The sequence below is a fragment of the Plecotus auritus genome (assembly GCF_963455305.1).
Source record: "Plecotus auritus genome assembly, chromosome: 9".
In the NCBI taxonomy this organism is placed as follows: Eukaryota; Metazoa; Chordata; class Mammalia; order Chiroptera; family Vespertilionidae; genus Plecotus; species Plecotus auritus.
The window spans coordinates 130,004,978-130,030,975 of NC_137783.1; the positions used below are offsets into that span (position 1 = coordinate 130,004,978).

The window sequence follows — 25,998 nt, forward strand, 5'->3', positions numbered from 1 at the left end:
ACTTGAGAAGGATAAGTGAAAGCCTAGAGTCCCAGACAGTCAGCAGTCTTCTTGGCATGATTCATTTCTGCAAAGAAAGGTAGACCAGATGACATTTTCAGGATTTTTCCAGACTTATGCTAAAACTATTAGGAGGATATTTTGTGATTGGAACTGGCAAGCTCCTTTCTTGGGACTTATCATTATGTATGAACACAGACGTGTAGACTACACATCGCAAAGATACTCTAGGGCTAAAAAATGTTTATCATCCCCTGCCAGTTAGCTCAGAGGGCCGGAGAACTGCTCCGATGAAGCCAAGTCACTGGCCCCCTTCCCTGTGGAAGCCAATTCATGTCAAACAAAGAAGAGAGTTGTTCCCCGGCTAAAGCGCTCACCTGCTCTCTCAGCCAGCTCCTGGCTGCAGCAAAACTCATTAGTTGACCCTTGATCATAGAAGGATCAAGAAAGAGAATGGAGGTGGACCAATACAAAACTATCATCATTTTTGAAAAGAAAATTTGAATGCAGTCATTCCCTACTGACAGTGTCAACAGCAATATCTTCTTAGTCAAAAGATATTTATATTCTGCAACTTGATGAAGTTAGTTCTTTTGATTCCTTAAATCCCATCCCTTCCTATGTCTTGGTAATTCTTAGGATGCTGATGCTGACAATATTCTGAATCTGTATTATATATGTTACGTGGAGTGGCATGAACTTCATAGAGATTGTGTATTTCTTGGCAACCGTCACTATATATACTGAATTGCTTGACTCATACTTGAAATGAGTTGCAGCAGGATATATATGCTTCTCCACTTTTCACTGGCTCTCTTTGCCGTTCATGGCCACAAGTGGATAGCTCTTTAACCTTTTCTGAAAGATATGAAAGATACACCAGGCTTTCCATCCAGAATTTATATGAGAAGAAAAAGCCCTGGCCGATGTGGCTCAGTTGGTTGGGCATCATCCTGTGCACCAAAAGGTTGCTGGTTCAATTCCCAGTCAGGGCACATGCCCCAGTTGTGGGATTCCCCGAAGGCAGCCCATGTATAATGTACTCTCACGTTGCTGTTTCTTTCTCTTCCTCTCACTAAAAATTAATAAAAATAGTTTTAAATGAGAAGAAAAAAAATAGGTAGTTTTACGCTCTGCCCCAGAACATGGGGAGAAAACCCAAATTTTCTTGTCAGATTCTCTGCCTAAATAAATGTCCCAGAAATGCGTACTTCTCCTTCCCTGACTCCATTCAAATCTCTGTGGAGACCTCCAGCTCTTTCCAGAGCACTTACCAAAGCATCATCTCTGCCATGATAGTCCTCTGGCCCCCAGTCCTTACCTCCTTACCCGACTTTATTTTTTTATAGCCCTTATCTCTGTGTGATATTAAATTTGGTCATTTGTTTGACTTTTTTGTTCCCTGCTCTAGCTTTATTGAAAAACAATGCCTCGAATAGAATAGGTGCTCAATATACATTTAAAAATGATTTCATAAATGTGAACATAGTTAATAAATATACATTGTAACAGCAATAAAATGATGTGCATGTATAGTGACTTTTTTTTTCAAACTACACTTGGGTTCATTTAGGAAACCTGTTTCCTTCCAATTACCCACTGTCTTCATCTTCTGAAAAGCTTTACAAAATCTGAAAAATGGTTTCTTTCCTTGTCACAGGGTTGCAAGTCATTACTAGTTCTGTTAACTTTTTTTTAACTTTTAAGGCAAGCTATTTTTTGGTAATGGGAGTAAATTTTATGTAACATAAATTTCACCATTTTAAAGCATACAATTCTGTGTCATTTAGTAAAATGACAACGTTGTGAAACCATTATCTCTGTCTAGTTTTAATACATTTTTATCAATAATGTTCTTTTTAAAAAATTAACATTCCCCTTATAGTGGTAAAACACTAATTCATTACATTGCAATATCTATATATATAAAAGCCTAAGTGACAGAACAACTGGACAACTAGTTGGCCAGTTGCTATGATGCACAGTGAACAGCAGGGGGCAGATGCTCAACACAGAAGCTGCCCCCTGGTGGTCAGTTCACTCCCCCAGCGGGAGCACCGCTCAGCTGACTGATGGGAGCCAGACACCTGGCTCATGACTGGCGAGCACAGTTGCAGCAGCGGGAGCCTCTCCCGTCTCCGTAGCTGCGCTACCTGTGGCAGCGGTGGCAGATGCAGTGGGGCCAGGATGAGCGGGAACAGCGTGGTGCCCAGCCTGGGCTCAGGCTTCTCCCTGGCTGCCTGCCATTTCACTTCACACACTACTACATCCCTCAGGAGATGGACTGCCGGTTTCAGCCCAATCCCCGCAGGCCAGGGAATCGGGCCAAAACCAGCAGTCCAACATCCCCCAAGGTGTCCTGGATTGCAAGAGGGCACAGGCCAAGCTGAGGGATCCCAGCAGTGCACGAATCCGTGCACCGGACCTCTAGTGTTAAATAAAAAGAAAGAATCAAGCATTTTTCTCATCATACCTATATAAGCTATTATATGGGGAAACCAAATAGTAGTTGAGAGAAAAGTTAAAAGTGAAAAAACATTACAAACAGAAAGACACCTAGATATTCTGTCTTGTCATAAAAGAAGATAATATCATCTATAGTTTTGCCAAAGAAAGAAAATAGAGTCTGTCCAAGCCTCTGCATTTTTTAGTAACACAGAGAAGAGGGGAAGATGTTGAACTATGACTGTAGAATGGAAAGAAACTTCTTAATGGGTAAGAGGTTTTAGAGTAATGGAAATGTTTTTGAAACCAGATAGATAGAGATGGTAGTTACCAACATTATAAAGGTATAACATGCCGCTGAATTATTCATTTTAAAATGGTTTATGTTATATCAATTTCACCTCAATAAATCATTTCTAGAAAGGCATGAAGCTATTAAAAACAACCTAAATTCCACATACACGTCTTTATAAACTCTGTCACATAGACAAATTTACTCTCTTTTGGAGAGAAGAGCAGTGAGGAGATGCTAATTTGGAAATGATTACTTTAGACAAAGAAAGGTCAGACTCATCTTCCTTGGCTCATCATCATTATGGGAATTATTTCATAAAATGAAAAGTTTCCATTCCCCCCCATGTATCAAGTTCATTTTAACACATTTCCTCTGGCTCAGTTACAGCCTGTTTAAACATATGTTTCTTGTATTTTACAGACATACTTGGCAGGTGCAAGACAAAATCGACGCAAACAATGTGGCTTACACAACTGGGAAGCTCAGCTTTCACACTGATTACCCAGCGCTCCATCACCCACCTGGGGTAAGGTGAGCCTCACCACATTCTACAAGGCAGGCCAAGGACCAATATCCTCTATTTGGAGCCTAGACGATCATAATATATAGCTAATTTGCCCTATGCTTTCTCCAAATACAATCCAAACTCAATATCTCTGTACCTAAATCCTGAATAGCTTCCCATTCCCAAAGGATCAAAGATTCTCATGTATATTTCTTAACATTTTTGGTTTGTTCCTGCAACCATTGACTCTTTTGGCTTTGCCTAGACATTTTACCACAGCAGTACAGCTTGAGGTCTTTTTGCACATTTACCAATTGCAAGAGAGTTAAAAGAAAAAATAGGGAAAAGAAAAAAGAAAAAGGCGAACACAATGTAGATGTCCCCCACAAAGTCATACGGCGATCATTCATATGAATTAGCTATTACTAAAACCACAAAAACAAGCACCATCTCCATAACTTAGGGGTTTAAAAGACCAGCCACTTACTTAGGTCATGTTTTTACAGTTTGGGATGCGTTCTTCTGGGCAGTTCTGCTGCTGCTGCTGCTGAGTTGGCTGAGGCTGGTTGACCGAGGTGATGGTTGAGATGGCTTGTCCCTGTCCCACTTGCTCTATCATATCATCCTCCAGCTGGCTAGTTCAGGCTTATGCACAGGGCAGCTGGCAGAGTTTCCAGAGAGCAAACCAAATATACAAAGCCTCTCGAGACTAAGGCTAGTAACCAACATAATGTCATTTCTGCTATACTTTTTGGTCAAAGTACATCATAAGTTTAGACCAGATTCAAGAAGTGGGGGAAGTAGAGTTCGCCTTTTATGGGAGAAGCTGCAAAGACAGAGTGCAAAGGGGGTGTAAGTGCATGGAGCAGAGTAACCCTGGCTAGTGTGGGAAACCATCTACTCTCCCATCTATCAGATTCCTCGTCAAGGAGGATGTTCAGCGTGGAGCCACAAATCTCTCGGGAGAATGTCTAGGATCCTCTTCCCCTATGTTATTACAAAACTGTCATTTTATTTTATTTTTTTATTTTTTAAATATATATTTTACTGATTTTTTTTACAGAGAGGAAGGGAGAGGGATAGAGAGTTAGAAACATCGATGATAGAGAAACATCGATTGGCTGCCCCTGCACAGCCCCTACTGGGGATGTGCCCTCAACCAAGGTACATGCCCTTAATCAGAATCGAACCTGGGACCCTTCAGTCCGCAGACCAACACTCTATCCACTGAGCCCAACCAGTTAGGGCCGAAACTGTCATTTTAGTAAATCAGCTACATTTTTGCAAAAGCATTATTTTGCTAAACCAAAAGATATATGGTCAGGAAACTACCTTTAAAAAGATATTTTGTTTCTATTTTTTTAATATATTTTTACTGATTTCAGAGAGGAAAGGAGAGAGAAATAGAAACATCAATAATGAGAAAGAATAATTGATCAGCTGCCATCTGAACACCCCACACTGGGAAGCTAGCCCGCAACCCAGGCATATGCCCTGACTGGGAATTGAATCATGACCTCTTGGTTCCTAGGTCATTGCTCAACTACAGAGCAACACCAGCTGAGCTTGTTTCTATTTTTAGAGTTAAATAGGACAATTAAATATTACACAGAAATCCATACCTCCAAGGGTAAATGGAAGTGGAAATTTGGGTTAATTCTCTAGTTAATGAAGGTAAAATGGATAAAAATCAAAATTTGTCTGTTTTTTTTTCCAACATGTTGACTGAACACATTTTCTCTGTGCCCTTCTTATTACCCATTGTCCTAGCCTGCATTAACTAAGCTAGCCTAGAATATGACTTAATATTTTAAATTATTTTGTTGAGAATGATACCACATGATTTCTTTGAACTAAATGATACTGAAATGACCATTCTAGTCACATTTTCAGATGGGGTTTGGAGGCAGGAAGAGACACAAATGTGATTTGTTCTAATTGTGGCCCAGAAATTTTCTAAAACCCTTGGGGTTAAAAACCAAACTAATCAGCCCCATTCATCTGTTCAAGATAAGTTGGAGAAGTTAGATGAAACAAGTTTTAAAAATCAAACTAGAAAGCTTTTATTTGAATTTTTAAATTACCTGCTGTTGTTTTTGTTGTTGTTGTTGTTTGTTTTTTATGAGTTTAGGTTTTGTTTCTGGGTTAAAATTGAAAGCCTATGGAATAGTGACTAAATTACTTCATAAATATACCTGAAGTATAATGCTTGACATTTTCACAGCATTTTACACCCCTTCAAAGTATTTTTACTTATACCATTTTATCTGCTACATTCCTTTAAGGTAGACAGAATAAATCATGTCTTTTTTATGTCAAATGAGGAAATGATGTACAGCAAGGCTGAATACTTTCACAGGGTGACATCTGATGAATAGGGAACTTGGACTTGAACTTGGGCCTCCATCTTTCACTGCACAATATGGGTCTTGAGTTGGACTTTCAAATTTCCATAATTTATATAATATGATGATTATTTATATACATTATCATATATTTCAAACTCTTTAAATATAGAACTTAATTTTAGACTTCTCTATATCTCAAGACTTGACCCAGCACCTTTCCTTGCAAGAGAGACATACTAGTAACAGGTATGCTATAAAGAGGCAAAGAAATGCCACAAAAGTGTGCCTGTCTCCCATCAGCAAATGAAACATCTAAAGTTAATGACCCCATGGGAGATTTTTAAAATAAAAGATGATTCCCGAAATGTCTAAATTCTAGCAGAGGAATCATTAAAATGTAGGCACTGTTTGTGTATTGTTCAAGTTTCCATTTTGAATTACTGAGGGGGATTTATCCTTAAGTTCCAGTGTTTTCATAACAGAATTAGTCCATGTTCTTCCAGTACAGATGAAATGATCTGGATAAGTTAACCTGTCGAGAGTTCCATTTGATCAATTTGGATCATATGGGGCAGGGACAAGGAGACACGGCTCTAATGAAACACAGATGTTGCTTCGCTGACTTCTCTGTCTGGGCCAGAAGTCACATGCTGTCATAAAGCAACATTTAGAAAGAAAATATTTTTGGTTCTGTATGACTTACATGAAATAAAATTGGGTTTTATACACATCACGCATATACAGTATTTTCCTTTGGAATTAGCAGTGAAAATGTTGTCTGGCTCCATCACCTTTTTTATTTCATAAGATTGCATTAAAATGTAAATATACAAGAGAACATTATTAGTTGGCCTTGCCATATGTAAAAGGCATCAGTTGATTTTTTTTAAGTTTTATATTTGAAATATTCTATGACTACATTATAGCAAAATCTAAAAGGATTTAAGAAACATTTTGATTCTCCCAGAGACAAAGTTATGCTATTGTTTTGTCTTCTTGGAGTTTAGTATATTTGAAGTGGAAATTTTCATTTTATCTTGTTTTTAATCATGCTGCTTCACCCCTCGCTGCCCTAGTGATGAGATGGTTTTCTGTAATGACTTGGTCAGCTTTGGCACATGTATGTGTTTTAGTTTAAAAGAAAATAGCATCAACTTAAGGACTGAATTATTATTAATTTAGACCAGTTTTCTCCTAACATCAGAAAATAAGGCATCATCAATCTAAGATGGAAGTTTATATTTACAAACCACAGAGACACACAACCAAACAATACTGAATTATGAAGAGTGTTATAAAGAGATTTCTCTCTTTATAGGAAAGGAAGTTGATGTATGAGGATTTTGAGGCAAATAGACCAAAGTTTGAATAGCAGTGTTACCATGGGTTAGCTGAGTTTTACTAGCTGGCTGAATTTTTCAACTCTAGGTCTCAGCTTCTTCACCTATAAAAGGAAGACGAAAAGTATAAAATTCTAAGGACCAGAGTGAGGACTTAATAAATGTAAATTACACAATCATAGTTTGAGAACAAGTATGTATAAGATTTAAAACATTGAGAAAATGTATACAGTTTTGGGAGGGCAGAGGATTGTGGTCTAGACCTGCACTATTTCCTACAGTAGTCATGAGCCACAAATGACTTTTCAAATTTTAATTTAAATTAGTTATGATTAAATAAAATCTAAAATTCAGCTCCTTGGTCGTACTAACCACATTTCAAATGCACAGTAGCCATGTGGGACTAGTCACTACGTTTCCATCATTACAGGAAGTTCAAATGGACGGCACTGTTCTAGAAAATCTATGGAGATAAGCAAGTTAAATCGATATTTTTCCCACTCGTAATTACCCCCTAGTCTGGGTATTTGATCATATTTGCCTCTTCCTTTCAATAAGAACTGCCAGACATTGGGTGCTTCTTTGTTTTTTTTTAATTCCACTCTGTAAGAATAAAGTTTTCACAGCTGAATGCGGTTAGTCTCTCTAAGCAGAAAGTCAGGATCTAAATTTAATTATTAAAAATAACCCACCCATGCTGACATACCAAAAGGAGTCACATAACCAAAGAAAACAAGCTCTGCTTAATAGAAGAAAGTATTTTCTAAATTTTACTATGTTTTGCTTTACAAAATGAAATAATGTTTAATGTTTCCTAATAAACCTTAATAAAAATAACTATTACTTACTCTTGGTTTCTCATTCCCAATGTTTCTTAGGTTTATTCATCCTCATAGCCCTCATCATTAGCTTCTTTATTTTTAATATTTTTTATTGATTTCAGAGGAAGGGAGAGGGTGAGAGAGATAGAAACATCAAAGACGAGAATCATTGATTGGCTGCCTCCTGCACACCCCCTTTTAGGGATCGAGCCTGCAACCCGGGCATGTGCCCTTGACCGGAATCGAACCTGGGACCCTTCTGTGGATAGAGTGTCTGCAGGCCAACGCTCTATCCACTGAGCCAAACCAGCGAGGGCCATCATTAGCTTCTTATCCATCCATATGAACTATTATATTACACTCTCATTAGTTCCCACCTTAAATAATTTATCTCATATAACACCACTGGACTGAGATTGTTTAATTCAGTCTTTACCTCCATATTCAAAAGCCTTTAATGACTCTCATCTGAGCACAACACAAAGTCCAATACCCTTCATCTGCTATTTAAGACTCTCCATGATGAGGTTCCAAATTGCCTTTCCAACTGCATCTACCACTCCCAGGTGCGATCCTCTATGGCAGCCAAACTTTTTGATGCCCAGGGAAGTGTGCGTTTTTGCATGCCGATCATCACTGCCGCCTGATTACTCTCTCCATTCTCTTCTATGTATTCAAAATTGTATCCACCCTCCTTGACCCAGATTAGGTCCAACCTCCTTTGTACGGCCAAGGCGGGGTGCATAAATACTCCAACCTGAAGTGCTAGCTCCCTGCCCCTATTTTCATCTGTGCCTTTTGTTTACTAATGAACATTAGTATGTCCATGTCCATGTCTTCAACTGCAACAATCTTTGAATTATAAACTATTGATGGTGAGCAACTTTTTCTCCCCAGCCCCTTTGTCTGATGACCCAAAGACAGATAAAAAAGGTTTGTCAATTTTAGTGCATCCATATCTTTCTGTAGCTTTCTTTAATGCAGTGTCAAAAAAAAATGTGAGTACGTATCATTTAAAAACCTACTTCTCTATTTCTTTTTATAGGTTCAGCTTCTGCACTGCATAAAACAAACAGTCACCGGGGGCGATTCAGAAATTGTAGATGGATTTAACGTATGCCGAAAGCTCAAGGAAAATAATCCTCGGGCATTCCAGCTTTTATCCTCTACCTTTGTGGACTTCACAGACATTGGAGTGGATTACTGCGATTTCTCTGTGCAATCCAAACACAAAATTATAGAGTAAGAGTTATTGATAAATTTCTCACAGCAATACAACAGCTGACAGCAAAAGCTTCATTAACCTAAAGCTAAAACACAGAAAGGTTCAGTTAATGCCAGAGCTCTACTTTTTATTACAGTAAAAAAGAATCTTTCCACCATAAAACAATTATCAAATTTCATATGAGACATAACTAAGACTTCATATACACTTAATTTTTACTTAGTTTTTAAAACATAAGTTCTACCTAGTTATGATCAGTATGATTGTGCTAGTCAGAACATTTTCAGCCAGAAGTAGAAGAATCTAATGATGAGATAGATCCAGGAGTTAAAACAGTGTTAATCTGAAATTGATCTCTTTTTTTCTTCACCTCTTAGCTTTGCCATCCTTTGTGTTGACTTCATTTTTCAAAGATAATCAATGGAAGTTCCAAGTGTTCATTATCCTGAGAGCTGGTAAACACAGCACAGAGAAAGTGTTTATTTCCCAATGGCTACAACAAAGCTAAATGACTCACTGCCCAATTTGTGTCCAAGTATATCCTTGAAACAATCACCATAGACAGAAAGTCAGACAATTCTTATTAACCATTCCTAGGTCACATGTTCATTCCCAGGGCAAGGACAGCCTCATATGAACCACATGGACTGAGAATGAAACAGGATGTCTTCCCAAATTGATGCCAACAAAAATCATATGTTCCCTACATGGAACATTTTGTGTTCTCTTTTCATCTGACATTATCTGATCATAATTTTTTAAGTATCTACAAAAGGCCAAAAATAGATCCTTCTATTTGAAAATTATTTTACACTGTATTTCTAGGATATGGTTTATTTAATAAGATCCCATTGGTGGATTTGGGGTTGTTTCCAAATTTAGAATTGAGTTTATATTCTTCTTTCAGGAGAAATAGCCAAATAATATGAAAGTAAACTCATTTAATAAATAATCAGATTTCCAGTGTACTAACTCAGTTGTCTGTTATACACAATAGAGCCTTCATTTATTCATTCAACAAATATTTATGGAGGCCAGCCACTCTTCTTGGTGCTTGGCATATATCAGTGAACAAAACAAAGATCCCTGTTTACAGTCTAACAGAGAATGGGAGAATTAGAAATTTTAAAACAAATGAATAAATTACAATGAATGTTAAAACATTTTTACATACTCAAGAAAAAAAGGAAAGGTAGGGCAGGATAAAGAGAATTTGTAGGACCAAATACTTAGGGAGGATAGAACTTGCATGATTAAATAATGTGGTGAGGAAAGCTTTACTGAATAGGCGATACTTGAGCAAAAACTTAAAGAAATGAGGAAGATTGCTCAGAGGTAAGCATTTCCTGAAACAGCTAGAGCAAAGGACTTGAGAAGGCCTAGGAGCATGTCTGTTGCAATCAGTCAAGCCAAGGGCCAGGGTGGAGCTGAGTATTAAGAGAGGAGGTCAAATGGGGGAAAGTCCATGAAGAGCCTTGCTAGCTATTGTAAGTCATTGGCTTTCACTGTTAATGAAATAGGAGCTGCTGCAAGATTTTGACCAAAAGAGAGACATTTGCATTTATACAAACTTACGTACATTTTAAACCCATCATCCTGGCTGCTGGGTTGAATGGAATGTAGAAGAGCAAGGACTGGCGCAGGAAGACCAGTTTGGAAGCTACTGCAGGACTTCAAGTTAGAGGAGAGGGTGCCTTGAACATGAATGGTCCAAGTGGTAATAGCGGAAGTGTGGAGACACATTCATTTTGGGACATATTTTGTAGGTCAAAACAGCATATTTTTCTGACATAGTAGATGAAGGATGTGAGAAAAAGACAGAGGTCAAAAATAAACTCTAGTTCAAGATAACATTCTCTGAGAGGTCAGTCATAGAGATGAGAAAGAGAAGAACTAACTCTTGGATTACTAGTTTTGACATGACAGTTTTAACTATTCAAAAGTTACCTTAAAAACCTATGAGAGACAGAGAACGACTAATACTATATGATTTCACTTGAATGTGGCATCTGCAGAACAAAATAATCAAACAAACAAAACAGAAACAGACTCATAGATACAGATAATAAATTGCTGGTTATCAATGGGAGGGGTTGAGGAGGATGGTTGAAAAAGTAAAGAGGTTAGGTAGTTACAAAGTAGTGATGGGGATGTGCAGTACTGCTTAGGTAATACAGTAAATAATACTGTAATAACTGTGCATGCTGTCAGGTGGGTACTAGACTTATCAGAGGGGATCCACTGGAGGTGGGGGACCCGTGACAAATGTGTATTTTTTTGTGGCCCAATATGATTGCCAATTCTGCAAGGCTAGTGAAGAGAGGCCAAAAACTTAGCTAATTGAGTGAAATTACCTGAATGTTCACCATCTGAATCATGATTTGGCTTTGTTATTTTTGGTAGTAAAATTCCAAAATTTGACCATTTTCAAGGTCTCAGAACATGCCTAGAGAATATCAAATGGTTAACATTAACTCACTTAAAAATGTATTTTTAACAATAGGAGATGAAACAATGAGGGTTTTAGTTAATCAAGGGCCTTGGTCCCCTTTGTGTTTGGGTTCATTTCATTTTCTTTGTTTGTACATGCTATAATTCTTTTGAGATGTTTATGTTCTATCTAGTACAAAAAGACTTGGGGGCTGTTGACAGAGTTAGATACAGTACAAGAAAAAATAAACAAATAAGAAACTTGGACAAAAAATAATAATGGTGAGATTAAGCTATAGCAATGCTTCTTAGTGGTTTCAAATTCAATCACATAAAGAAACTCCTTCCCTAGTTTTATGATTTTGGTCAACTGACTTATGCTGGCTAACCCATGGTAAAAAGGGAGCCAGTAAAAGGGGAGTAATTTAATAATAACCACATACTATTGAAATAGGAATGAATAGAGATGATCAATGAATGCCCCCTTCTGACTCAGAAAGGGCAGAATAAATTTTAGCTAGCTAGAATTTCCATAAAGTTCAACACATATACTGGTAATAGATTTCAGCTCCAAGTTTGGTCAAGAGACCAAAGAAAGGAGGGAACATATTTAATTTGCAAGATTCAAGACGTTTCTAATCTGAAATTTTTATTGCCCATCCCCATAAAATGTGATGTAGTGGATAACACCATAGTGCCATTTCCTCAACAAATTCAAGGAGTCCCATCAAGTATCATTATCTCTCAATGACACATAATATTGTAAGTAGTGAGGAGGAGTCACAGCACCAGCAGATTGTAGGAGGTGATGCTACAGTCCTTTCATTGTGTTCTATAGTTGGCATCACTGATGATCTCTTGCTGGTTTATAGTTACCATGGTGCTAGTTTACATTTAAATTCTTGTCTTTGTATAGTTAATATATAGCCAGTCATTCCTCATTTTGGGGAGCTTTTTACCTTTTCTTGGCATGTAACCCTGCACTGTAACCTTCCTTTTATTCTGTTATTGTACACATGATTTCCTTCTTACAAAGCTTTTACATATTAAAGTATTTTTTTATGTTATAAGGTCATAGGCAGCTTTTCAAGATGCCAGCTATTCATCTCCTCTAACATTTTTCAATCAACAAAACAATGTCTTCTATAGACCTTATAACTAATTTGCTTTCTATTTCCCCTCATGTCATTGCTGAGAATGCTAAATAATAAATGTGTCTTGTTTTCTCAGAGAGTAAATACTAGGTGAAAGGAGACAGAGATCGTGTTACACACACACACACACACACACACACACACACACACACACAGAAAACTGATTATTTTTGCTTATGTATGTGAACTCTCGGAAATTAAAGCTTAGCACAATATACCATGAGATACACAATTATTATTGCATTTGATTAATGAATCACAAGGTTCCTTTCACTCTAAAAGAGAGAGTTCATAATTGCCATAACCATTCCCATCAGGAAATTATGGTATTAGTGGAAAAAAGAACTGCCCGGCCAGCATGGCTCAGTGGCTGAGTGTCCACCTATGAACCAGGAAGTCAGGGTTCGATTCCCAGGCAGGACACATGCCTGGGTTGTGGTCTCTGTCCCCAGTGTGGGGCATGCAGGAGGCAGCCAATCAATTATTCTCTCTCATCATTGATGTTTCTATCTCTCTCTCCCTCTCCATTCCTCTCTGAAATCAATAAAAATATATTTTAAAAAAAGAACTGATCACCAGAATGGCTAAGATGAAAGACCCCCAAGAAGTTAAAGTCATGGCAACCTTGTCAGTAACATGGAGGATGGCACAAAGGGTGCCACAGGTAGAAAGATTCAAAGAATGTACCTTAGGCTAGTCTCTTCTTTTCTCTGTCCCTCAGTTTCCTCATCTGTAAACTAGGGATTGAGTTAGAAAAGCATGTTTCAAACTTTTAAAAAACAGGTCTTTCTTTCCAATAATGTTCCAATAAAATCATACTTAAAAGCCCAATTTCTAAAGTATAACATAAAAATACTTTAGCAATGTAAAAGCTACTGTTTTAAAGAATGAAGAATGAATTTGTTTCTCCAAACATAAAAACTTTATAATGATAGTCTTCAGTAATGTTTATTTTAAATTAATTTGAATCGTTCTGGCACTTAGGGGGGTAAGATTTCAAAACTATTCTCTAAATGAAAAAAGAAATAAATACACAGTTAACATTAACTTTTTCTGTACATGCGCTTGGATTCTTCAATACTGTATTTCAGAAACATCTTCCAAGACAAATTGACCCTTATAAATGTAAATCGATACTTTGTGACTTATATATTTAACTTTTTCTCTTTCAAAAAAACAGATTAGATGATAAAGGCCAAGTGATTCGAATCAACTTCAATAATGCAACGAGAGACACGATATTCGATGTACCTGTTGAAAAGGTTCAGCCTTTCTATGCTGCTCTGAAGGAGTTTGTGGACCTCATGAACTGTAAAGAATCCAAGTTCACTTTTAAGATGAATCCAGGTCAGTGAACATGTTTTCTCAAACAACTGAAAGGATGTATTTCCCTCAACCTTAACCATTTAGAGCAATAGAGAGCTGTTTTGCTCAAGCACTGAATGTGGAACACTTACAGTAGGATCTTGGGGAGAAGCCAGCTTGCTGAAAGAACAGACTCCCAGACCCTACTCCCGCTCTATCCCACTCCCACTCTATTGACTCTCTGGACAATATTCATTTTAACAAGTTCCTAGGTGTTTCTTAAGCACAGCAAAATGCAATAACTCCAACCTAAAGAATAAATACCTGAAAGATAAGCTATAGACCTAAGGAAATCTCATGTTTGATGCCAAGACTGATGACTTATATTTTCTACCCTGATAGCCAATCAATATAAACTGAAGCTTGTACTTAATTCTTCTATCCTGGTAGACATCAAATTAGCCTCATGATTCTCACTCTAAACTATAAGAGTAATGTTTATTCATTAAACTTATCTGATCTGGTCAACATAGTGTTACCAGAAATAAAGCAGTTCTTTTTTTAAAAAAGATATTTTTTTATTTATTTCAGAAAGGAAGGGAGAGGGAGAGAGAGAGATAGAAACATCAATGATGACAGAGAATCAATGATCAGCTGCCTCCTGCACACCCCTACTGGGGATCAAGCCCACAACCTGGCATGTGCCCTGACTGAGAATCAAACCAGTGACCTCTTGGTTCATGGGTCAATGCTCAACCAATGAGCCACAACAGCCTGTTCTGCTCCTTTATTTCAAGTAGCTGGAAAACTTCAAGAACTGCTTTATTTTGCTGGAACGATGTGGCTCGGTGGTAGAGCATGGACCTTTGAACCAAGAGATCACTGGTTCAATTCTCTGTCAGGGCACATGCCCAGGTTGTGGGCTCTGTCTCCAGGAATGGGCATGCAGGAGGAAGCTGATCGATGATGTTTCTATCTCTATATCCCTTACCCTTCCTCTCTCAATAAAAAAAAAAAAATGTTTTAAAAAATAAATAAATAAAGGAACAGGAAGCACTGTGTTTTTCCTGGACTATCTTGACTCAGTAAAACAACATCAAACTCCAGGCTTCAAATAAAAAGCATAATTTCTCTCTACCACTGATTTGACCAAATAGAAGACTTTTTTCACTTGTGATTATTTCTTGAATTGATCGTGGTATAATAAATACTGGGAATCTTCATAAACCCACTACTATGCAGTCACACCAGGCTGATTTTTAGAGCAGTAACGTAAAATGGAAATACCATGGGAGAAAAATACAAAATAAATAGGAGCTGGAATCTAAGCTTCACCATTTAATGGCACCGTAGCTTCAGGCAAATCCCTCAACTTCTCGGAGCCCCAGTTTTCTCACGTATGAAAAGATGAGATAATGCTCTCTTTCTTTAGGATTTTTACAAGGCTTCGAAATAATGTCCATAAAATACCAGAAACATAGAAGACAAACCAAGAAGGTCATTATCTTTATAATTATTTGATGCTATTATCCTGGAAATAAACATTTCTAAGTAAGAGATAAATAACCGTCAGGAAGAACAACTCAAACATTTTACACAAAGATAAGCTTTTAAGTAAGAACAATATAAATGCCCACAGGAGCTGGCCAGGCTGTGTAGTTTAAATGTCAAAATGTCTAAAGCTGTTTGCATCCAGTGGCCTGATTTGGGTGCAAAGTGAATGCATGGGGTTTATGTAATGAAGTAAACATACTGTTTCTTGATGTGAGCTAAGCAGCAAGGATATTTTGCATTTTCTAGCTCTGCAAACATTAAAGACATGATTGTTCATATTGAAAAATCTTTTGTCCAGGTGATGTGATTACTTTTGATAACTGGCGCTTACTGCATGGCCGCCGCAGCTACGAAGCTGGGACTGAGATATCCCGCCATCTAGAAGGAGCTTACGCCGACTGGGATGTGGTCATGTCAAGGCTTCGCATCTTAAGGCGGAGTGTTCAGAATAGAAACTGAATCTCCTGCCTGTAATCTCAGTAAGATTCCAATGAGTGTATCTGGTAAGCTATGCTAAGGATATTTGTCTTCACGGACCTGATCCATGTCATTTACATATTAATTTCTTTGGCATTGAATGTGTCACCTTTCTCAAGAGAGTTTTCTTTTCTTTGTAACCATCTCCAGTGCCAACTCTTTAGGTGTTTGCAGCTGTGCTCTCTCTTTTTCCTAACAGAGCATCCCTTCTGGGGTAGCGCATGTGAGATCTAATTTCTGTTGCCCATAAATGAGTCTCCAGAATGCCCACAAATAGTGTTGTACCAAATAAAACCTTTCTTCAAATAACACCTTTTTTAAAGAAAGCCTTTGTTTCAAATAAAGCTTGTTTCAAATAAAACTTGTCTCATATAAAATGTGGTTTTGCTCTATTGCCTATATGGTCTCATTTTTTTGTGACTGCATATGATTGTCTTGACCATGCTTGAGAAAAGGTTCATATTTTCAAAGATTTGTTTTATTCACTTTAAGTTTATTTTTTATTGTTGACATTATTACAGATGTTGCCTATTTTCCCTCCACTTCCTCCCTCCCCCCAGGCCCTCACCAAACTGTTGTCTGTGTCCATGGGCTATGCATATATGCATACAAGTTCCCCCCGACAAAGGATGCCTTTCTTGGGTTTTTTGTTTGTTTGTTTATTTTTAGGGTGTTTTTTTTACTTTTTTTTCTTTATTGATTAAGGTATTACATATGTTTCCTTATCCCCCCATTGCCCCCACACTCTGCTCGTGCCCTCACCCCCCCTAGTGTCTGTGTCCATTGGTTATGCTTATATGTATGCAGACAAGTCTTTGGTTGATCTTGTTTAATTCACTTTTGTTAAAGAATTCTATTACCCAAATTTCCACATCTCCTGGACCTGGTGATTTCAACATTTCCTTTAAACATAAGTTATGACACCACACCCAAGCATGCACATTAAGAGAAAAATCTAGTCTGCCTAAGTTTCTCGTGCCACAAATAAATATTTCAAGACCTGCCAGGATAGCTTACACCTGTCCATGAGCCAGCTCCCCTCATTCCTTGCCTTCAACTCATAACTGGGAAAGGTATAACCAAGACACATGCAACCCTCATAAATGAACACGGTGTCTGGTGAACTTCTGGACAGCTTCACCTGATGGTCTTGGCTTCCTCTGTGGCCTCGTCCCCAATAGTGGAACACTGATGTCACTGGCAGCCATGGAAATCCCACTCCTGTGAGCCCGGTCCCTTTCGTACCCCTGCCAAAAAGGGCAGCCTGAGCATTACCGTTTGCTGAAATCCTGGGAATAGGTAGACCCTTAGTCCATACATTTTGGGCCCTCACCAAGCCTCCTGTCTTAAAAGTCTTACTCACTGACACCACTACAGAGCTCTCCCTGTTGCCTTAAGACCAAGTGAGAACAGTACTTCCAACTATGTTTTAGCTTTTGCTTTGCACGTATAGTGCACCCATAGCACTGGGAGTCTGGATCGAGAGTGCCCCACGCCCATGTCAGCACACCTCTCTAACTCTCTGAACTCTGACACTGAGCCTTCTATATTCAGAGTTCACATTGCCAGCTCAGTCATCCCTTCCCCTAATAACACTGCCCCTTTCTGGGGCCTTCATTCTCTTTTCCTATTGGAGCTACCAAAGCATATCACACATTTGATTCCTTTGAACTTTAAAAAGAATGGGTTGGTTTCTCAATCCCATCTCTCCTAACAACATCCCTAGAATGAAAAACCAAGTGAGTTCAAAGGGACATGGCCTGGTTCTCAGAGGCAGCATTCAATACCCCAAAACAAGTAATTTTCTGGAGTGAGCCTAACCCCATCAACTCACAGCATCTAAACCCCAAGCACTTGCCAAGCTAAAGTGACTTATTACACTTTATTCATTCAGAAGATATTTATCATATAACTTGGATATGTCAGGAACTCTGCTAAACCAAGGGCACAGAAAGACTGGAGATGTGCCTGCTCTAGTCTGGTAGGGGAACAGACAAGGTTATAAATGGTGATACATTATGTCAACAAAATAACAGAATGGTTCATAGGAAAGCAGCCAACCAGACTGGGGAGGTAATGAAAGCTTCAGCTGAGTTGAATAAGGATTGATAGTAGTTTTCTAGGCGAAGATGGGAAAACGACTTCCCAACTCAAAGGGCAGAAGAGGCACAGAGAATTAAGAGTGCACACAGCACATGTGTTAACACACACGTGATAAAGTAGAAATTAACAGTGGTGTAAACTCTGGAACTGGATGCCTCGGTTCAAATCATAATAATGACAATCAGTTAACTATGTGTCTTTGGACAAATTACCTCTTCCCTTAAGCCTCAGTTTTTCTATCCATAAATGAGACTAACAACATTTCGTATCTCATTCATTTTAATGAGGTTTAAATGAAAGCTTATGTAAAGCATTGTTTTCCCAAATGTCTCTAATGATACGAGTCACCATGATGGTGTGTGTGTGTGTGTGTGTGTGTGTGTGTGTGTGTGTGTGTGTGTGTTTGTTTCAACTTCCCAGAGTCATTCCCTGATGATTTTGATTCAATGGGTCTGGAATAGGGACCAGGAATTAGATTTTTAGCAAACACCTCAGGTGATACGTATCTCCAGAGAATTTTGGAAAATACTGATTTAAAGCCTTTAGCATACTAGCAGTCAGCAGCTGTGTGTCGCGGCAGGTTGCCCAGGACCAAACCAGAGAGGGTCGGACCTGCATTACCACCATTTGTCCACCATCCAGAACTGAAATATCATTGCCGACATGTACACATAAGGAACTGTTTGACATTGAAATTGGGACTCAAAAGAACTGTTGGCCCAGAAAGAAACTCACTACAGACTGATTCATTTGCCTCTCAGCATAACCGTTATTGCTAGTCTCATTTTCGGTTCTTATAAGTGTATTTCTAGTATCACATGATCTCACTCATCTAGGGGAAATAATGAACAACATAAACTGATGAACAAAAACAGACCCGGAGACAGGGAAGCATCGATCAGACTGTCAAACCTCAGAGGGAAGGTAGGGGAGGGTGGGGGTAAGGGGGAGAGATCAACAAAGGACTTGTATGCGTGCATATAAGCCTAACCAGTGGTAACGGACAACAAGGTGGTGGGGGCATGCGTGGGGAGGGGTTTGGGATGGGAATGGGGGGATGAGCACAAATATGTGATACCTTAATCAATAAAGAAATTTTTAAAAAAGCCTTTAGCATAGATCCTAGCTTAGGGTGAGTGCCCAATAGATGTTAACTATTATTAGGTATAATAAGAGGCTGAAGAGGGAGAGGATGGATTAAGGTGAGAAGACATATACAAGGCTGGAGACAGAGATGAGAGCCAAGTCATAAAGTGTTGAAAATGTGTTGCACTAAAGAGTTGATATTTAATCCTGAAAGCAGTGAGGAGCCATTTAAAGGTGTTCAAGTGATAGACTGCCTTGATCAGATATTCATTTTTTAAATATCTATCTGGGTACATTGTGGAGGAAATTATAAATGAGAAAGATAAGAGGTCATAAATCCATGTATGCGTTTATAAAGCTACCTTAGGAACTCATATGAGAAATTAAGAAGATTGAATTAAAATGCTGGAAGAGGGAATGGAGAGATACTTAAGAGGCTCAATCTAGACTTGATGACGCAGTGTAAGTGAAGGATGAGGGAGATGCCTATGATGTCTCCCAGGTTTCTAGGTGGGAGAAATTAACCCCAATTCCATTGCTCAAGGAGAGAAGCCACAATAGCAGAAGCGAGATTTTGAGCAAGAAAATGAATGCAATCTTGAACAGACTGAACTTGCATTGCCCCTGAGCTATTTCACTTGGCAGTTGGATATACATACACATACAGCTCAGGACAAAGACATGGATTAGAGATCTCTAGTTGGAAAGTATATCCATGGTGGATGAAATCATTACTTATTTTCCTGGAGACATTTCGTGATTGGGACCAAGGTTATAAGCCTCATGGTATGATGATAAGCTAGTTATATTGGCCTCATTTGTGGAATCGGTTACACTTTATACATAAAGAAACAATGGTGGCTTGTATTCAAAATCAGCTAGACCACTTACACGTTTTATTTTGTCATTAGATGACAGCATCCCAAGCCAGCACCCCATGGACTAGCTGTTTCCTTCTCTGTTGAAAAAAAAATTATTTTTTGCCCTGGAAAGGAAGAACAGAAGGATTGGATACAGTTGCAACAATTTCTGAAGTGTTATATAGGACATGACATATTATGGGCTACGGCAGTTGGTTCCGACTACAGATGATTAGGTTTCCTGGATATAACGGTCTAAAGATTTGACTTTCCCCCAAATTCATAATAGATCTGATGTAACTTGGATTAAAACTTACCCCTATTTGGCAGCATGGACTTACTGTCTATTCATTTCACTGATTTGACTCAAAGCACATTACCTTCTTGGCTGGTTCATTGGAATGACTCCCCAGGTCACCAGAATGACATGTCAGACACAAGGTATCTTCATTGGTTTCTATTTCTCCCCCCAGTTGACCACTAAACAGCGAGTACATAAATGTCTACTAGAGAGGTAGAGAGAATTTATGCAACAGACAGAATTCTATGGAAAAACTGAGTAACATGGAGGGTAATTTCTCTGTTCGGGAATTTAAACTAAGAAACAGGAGACATTTTATAAACAAAAATATGCCTTTATGTCATCCTCAAAAAAATATCATTTTGAGGATAAATTTGAACTGTAAGTTCTTGCAATGAAAATGTGATTTGATTGGACTTAAAGGCTTAGAGCATACCTCTGGGCTTCTACACATATTTTTCCAGCTGCCTGGACTCCTCTGCCCTACAATCTTGTATGCCTGGAAAACTCCTTCTCTTCCTTCAAGATTCAGCTTAAGTTTCACCTCCCCTATAAATCCTTCCCTAGTTCTCCCAGTTAGGCTTAAGCACTCTTTCCTTGGGTTCCCATTGAGCCTCACATACACGTTTTTACATTTATCTATTCATTCTAGCATTACTCATGCATACCTACTATGTGCCAGACACTATTCGGGCCACTGATGCACAAGACAGACATAAGGAATTTCATAAAGCTAAAGTCTAACAGGAACATCAGGCATTGATCACATAATCACAGAAATACACTGCTAACTGTGGTAAATGCCATATATGAAAAGTCTGAGAAGCTACAAGATCAGAAAATAAGACAGGACTCATCTCAGGGGAGTGGAGCTCGAGGAAGGCTTCCCTAAGGAAGTGACTTTTGAGCTATTTGATGAAGGATGATATGCAATTATGATACTTTGGGCTTCAATTAACAGAAACTCTGAATCTAAGAATAAGGACATTTTTAATCTTATAAAACATAAAGTCCAGGATATAAGGCAGGCTCTCCACATTATACATTCCCAGTCCCACATCTCTGTAGTTCTCTTGGTTCTGTGCTTTCTCCTCAAGCTGATGACATGGATAAAATTAAGAGGCTAACTTTTCCTGTGTCTTTCTTAAAAGAAAAGAAACCTTCCTTAAAACCCCTCCTACAGGCTTTCTCTAATGCCTCCTCAAACAGAATTATGTCAAATACACTCATAAACTAATTACAGCTATAGTAAATGAAATGTCCATGATTACCTTAAATGTATCAGATACACCCTCAGGCTAGGGAGGTGGTTTCTACCCCCTGGAGTCCATGGTTGTGTGGAGGAGTGGATCACTAAAAATTAGGATGGAGATGAATGTTAGATGATGTGTAGGCAACTACCAGGGTCTGCTCTAGATAAGAGATGCTTATCTAGGTTGAAGGAGAAAGCAGGCAGGGAGAGTGTACCAGGCAGAACAGAGTAAGGTCTCTGACCTAGTTGGCAAGATGGAGCTCTCGAATAAACAGATAAAGACCATGAGTCTAGCAGTTGAGTAGCCAATCAACAGTGTCCAATAAATTGTGAACTGTTTAGGCAGAGATATTTCTGTGTCTCCCCAGTGCCTAAATATCTGTGAAACAAACGAAAGGAGCTAGGTGACTCTTTCTTTGATCATTCTCCATTTTATATCTTGAAACCAAATCATGTCTCCAGGAATTCAGTCATGGAGAAAAGTCTTGGTTTCTATACCAGGGAGGACTTCATTTCTCTTCCCTCCTAACACGTTTTATCTGTGCACATACCCAATGTTAGCCTCAAAAGCTTTCCCATTTTCTACTAGGATCAGTCCATTCATCAATTTAAAACATCCCAGCAGGGAACTTCCAGTGTCCAGGCCATCGTGTAAGGAGCTTCAATATCCTCACTCTATCCTAAGAACAAATGAAAAGCTGGACAAACTGAAAAATCAGTGACTCGGTTCAGATTCATCAGACAAGTGAGGTCACAGGGCAAATCATTGCCCCCAAAACTATAGAGACAAACAGGCAAACACAGAAAAGCACAACTTCCCAGAGCAAAAAACCTCCCTAGGAACCAGGGCCAGGGCAGGCTCAATGTGGACAAGCCTAAAAGAGAAAAACTCCAGGGGGACACAGCCACAGGGAGGCTTTACATTTGTGTGTGTTTTGCCTCAGACACTCTAACAGATCCTCATAGTGACTATCCAGAAAAAATTTCCTGTGTTTCCAACAGGGGGAGGGGAAGAGAGACCATTTTGAAATGCGCCAGATTCTTCTGTTCTTATGGAGGCCTGCTCTCAGGAGAAACTCTTTTATCCTACCTTACCTGGAGGAAGGAAAATACACAAATAAGATGCCCTGGTGAAGTTCACAGCTCAGAGACACAGGTTCACCGAGGGACTGAGACTTAGTCAGAGACTTAATTAGAGAACACACCCCTTCCCTCCCACATCTAACCACTACAGTATTAAAGACCTATCTACCACATTTCCTTTTGCCTAATACATCATGGCCAGGTTTCAACAACAAAAAATTTACATGACATACTAAAAGGCCAAAACCCAGTGTGAAGAGCCTGAACAAGCATCAGAACCAGATTCAGTAAGGTAGGCCTATTGGAATTGCCAGGCAAGGAAATTAAAAAAAAAAAAAAAAAAAATTATGATTAGTAGCTAAGGGCTGTAATGGAAAAAGTAGAAAACATGAAAGAACAGGTGGGATGCCTGGCCAATTTGGCTCATTAGATAGAGCATCGGCCTGCAGATCGAAGGGTCCCAGGTTTGATTCCGGTCAAGAGCATGTAACTCGGTTGCAGGCTCCTCCCCGGCCTGGGGCCCTGGTCAAGCTGCATGTAGGAGACAACCAATTGATGTGTTTCTCTCAAATTGAGATTTCTCTCTGTCTTTCCCTCTCTTTTCCACTCTCTCTAAAACTCAATGGAAAAATCTCCTCAGGTTAGAATTTTTTAAAAAAAAGGAAGAACAGGTGGGTAGTGGAAGCAGAGAGATGAAAATTCTTCTAAGAAACATTCTGAAAGAAATTCTAGAGATCAAAAACACTATAACTGAAATGAATAATATCTTTGATGGACTCATTAGTAGAGTGAACATAGCTGAGGAAAGAATTTCTAAGCTGGAGAAAATAAAAATAGAAATTTCCAAGACTGTAAAGTGAAGAGAAAAAAAGACTGGAAAAAAATAGAAAGCAGAATATTCAAGGACTTGCATTTCAGAGCTTCAGGGATAAACGTTTTAATTTTAATTGTTATCTGTTTTATAGTGACAAACTTCTAATTACAGAAAGTAATGATTGGTTTTCCATTTATGGTATGATATAAAGATTTTTTTCAAATGAAACTTAACTATTGAAAGAAAAAATATTTCTAACAGTACAGGTGATACTATTTTGAAGGTGGTTCTCCATTGACTGCAGTTTGGAAAATGCTGATCATTTTATGAACAAGCAAATGGAATGAGAGAGGAGTAATTACTTCCTTGGCCATGTAGAGTGAGTGACGGAGCCAAAATTTAAACGCAAGTTTTGGTTTTCAGTTCAGTTCTCTTTCCTTCTATTTTTCCACACTGTGAGGATTTTAATTTCATGTAGAATTAGGTTGGCTCCTTGCTGTTTCCAAATGTCTGACCAATGGCTTTACTTCACATTTCCTATAAAGTAACCCCAGAATTGATCTAGAGACAAAGTGAAAGGGCACCAAAGTCGTTGATGTGAGGGTCTACTCAACATGAGAATCTAAATCAGCGCAAAAGGTCTCATATTATAGAATGCGTACAAACATAGGCAATCCTGTTTAAAATGCTGACTCCCAATACACCCTCAGTTGGATTCAGTAGGCCTCGGTCTAGGAATCTTGATATTTAACAAGCATCCCAGGGATCTGGCGGTAGGTGGTCCATGGACCACACTTAGTGCCCTGATCACATGGTCTAAAAGAAGTATTCCAGTCCTGACTTCAAAGGCCTCTGGGACTTCTAATAGCCACATATTGTCTGCATTTGCTTCACCTTCCTTGCTCAAGATTTTCCTTGGTACACAAGTAAGGAAAAGAGATGTCAGAGAGGGTCTCCTTGCCCTACTCTATGTTATTAGGAGACAGTCACTAGGTCTTTCTGTTAGCCCCAGGAGGTCAATTTTTCCTCAGAATCTTGCCCACCACACACTCTCCTTATAAACAGAATGTTTCCTTGAAAGTATCTACACTAATAAAAGAGAACGATGCAAATTGACTGTACCTCTGCGATGCCCACCAGCCAATCAGGAGGGAATATGCAAATTAGATGGACAAAGATGGCGGCGACCCCGCCACCCAGCCACTCCAGGTGTGGAGCAGCCGGGCGGGGCAGGATGCCTGCTATGAGAGGAAGGGCAGGGGGCGAAGGGATCTACAGGAGCAGCACTCTGGCCGCAGCGAAGACGAAGACGGCAGACTCCAGTCAGAGTCTGCAGTGAAGATAAAGATGGCAGACTCCTGCCGAAGTCAGCAGTGAAGATGAAGATGGCAGACTCCGGCTGGCAGCAAAGGCAGCAGACTCTGGCCAGAGCAAAGGTGGAAGACAGTAGCCAGAGCGAAGGCTTGGGTCCCGGGTGCCAGAGGAAAACCGGTGCCGGAAGCCAGGGGAAGGAAGGCCTATTGCACGAATCTTCATGCAATGGGCCTCTAGTTTATCATAACTGTAATCAAAGAGTTTTCCACATAAATTATCTAGGCATTGTGATCATTTTCCCCTGGGCATTGTGATATTCATAGTACACAGCATATAAGGGGGACAGGAGATAATCAATGGATTGTTGCTGAATACCCAAGAAAAGTATCACTTTGGGGTACAGATTTTTTTTCTTTTGAAAAGGATCAAAATTTTATATTTGGTAGGTAGAAGAAAGGAAATTTTCCTCCCTTTATTTTTGGAGAAAGTGGCACTTCCAAAGTCATTCTATGTTGTGGCCTGGAAGATTCTAGTTATAAATGTTCTCCAACTGTTAAATAAATATAATAAGAAAACATTTACAATAAGCTTAAAAAAAAAAAAAAAAAAGAGGAGCTTCTTTTGGCTTATGTATGTATAATGTAAGCAGTGGCCCTGAGCTATGCTTTCCATTCTCTGGAAGACATATGGAAAATATCACTGTCAGTGATGTTTGATGAGCCCAAACACTGTTAGTTTTCCTCCAAGACATCTTCCTGTGCTGCCCCAGCTGCTTAATGCTCATTATATATTTAAAGACATAAATCACAAGGTTTCCCTTTTAATAGATTTAGGCAACATTACAGATCTTACCACACTAGTTGTTCTGGGTTAAGTCATACACAAAGAGACTTAATTCTCCAAATGGTGGTGGAGAAGCAGGGTACGGAAGATGCAACACACATAGATATGTGGTTTCATTTCAAGACATCAATTACAGCATTTCCGTTTTAATACACTTGGGCAAAATTGCAGCCCTGGTTGTTTTGACTTACATCAAACATGGAGAGTCTTAATTTCTGGGCTAGTGGTAGGGCAGATCCAGATGGGGAAAAGGATGAAATGAGTATAAATATGCACATGAAAAGAAAACTTATTTCATGGTTTCTGTTTTCCACCTATACAATTTGCTTTCAAATTTTAGGCAGTATCTTTGAAATGTTGGTTTCAACTGGAATTAAAATGAAACCTTCATGAAAGCTAGAATTTAATGATCTCTGGATCATTAAAGTCCTCCACATTTACTT

General features: G+C 38.8%; 1 protein-coding gene across 6 annotated transcripts in view; it reads left to right on the forward strand.

The window, feature by feature from the left end:
• The window catches only part of BBOX1 (gamma-butyrobetaine hydroxylase 1), a 57,494-nt gene extending 41,201 nt beyond the window's left edge, over nt 1-16,293 (forward strand). For all 6 annotated transcript variants that reach the window (XM_080642767.1, XM_080642770.1, XM_080642769.1 and 3 more), the window contains 4 exons: nt 3,161-3,266; nt 8,800-8,996; nt 13,744-13,910; nt 15,721-16,293. In XM_080642767.1, coding sequence (XP_080498893.1) covers nt 3,161-3,266; nt 8,800-8,996; nt 13,744-13,910; nt 15,721-15,881 — 631 coding nt within the window. In that variant the 3' untranslated portion in view covers nt 15,882-16,293. The remainder of the gene's footprint in view (nt 1-3,160; nt 3,267-8,799; nt 8,997-13,743; nt 13,911-15,720) is intronic.
• The last annotated feature ends 9,705 nt before the right edge of the window (nt 16,294-25,998 follow it).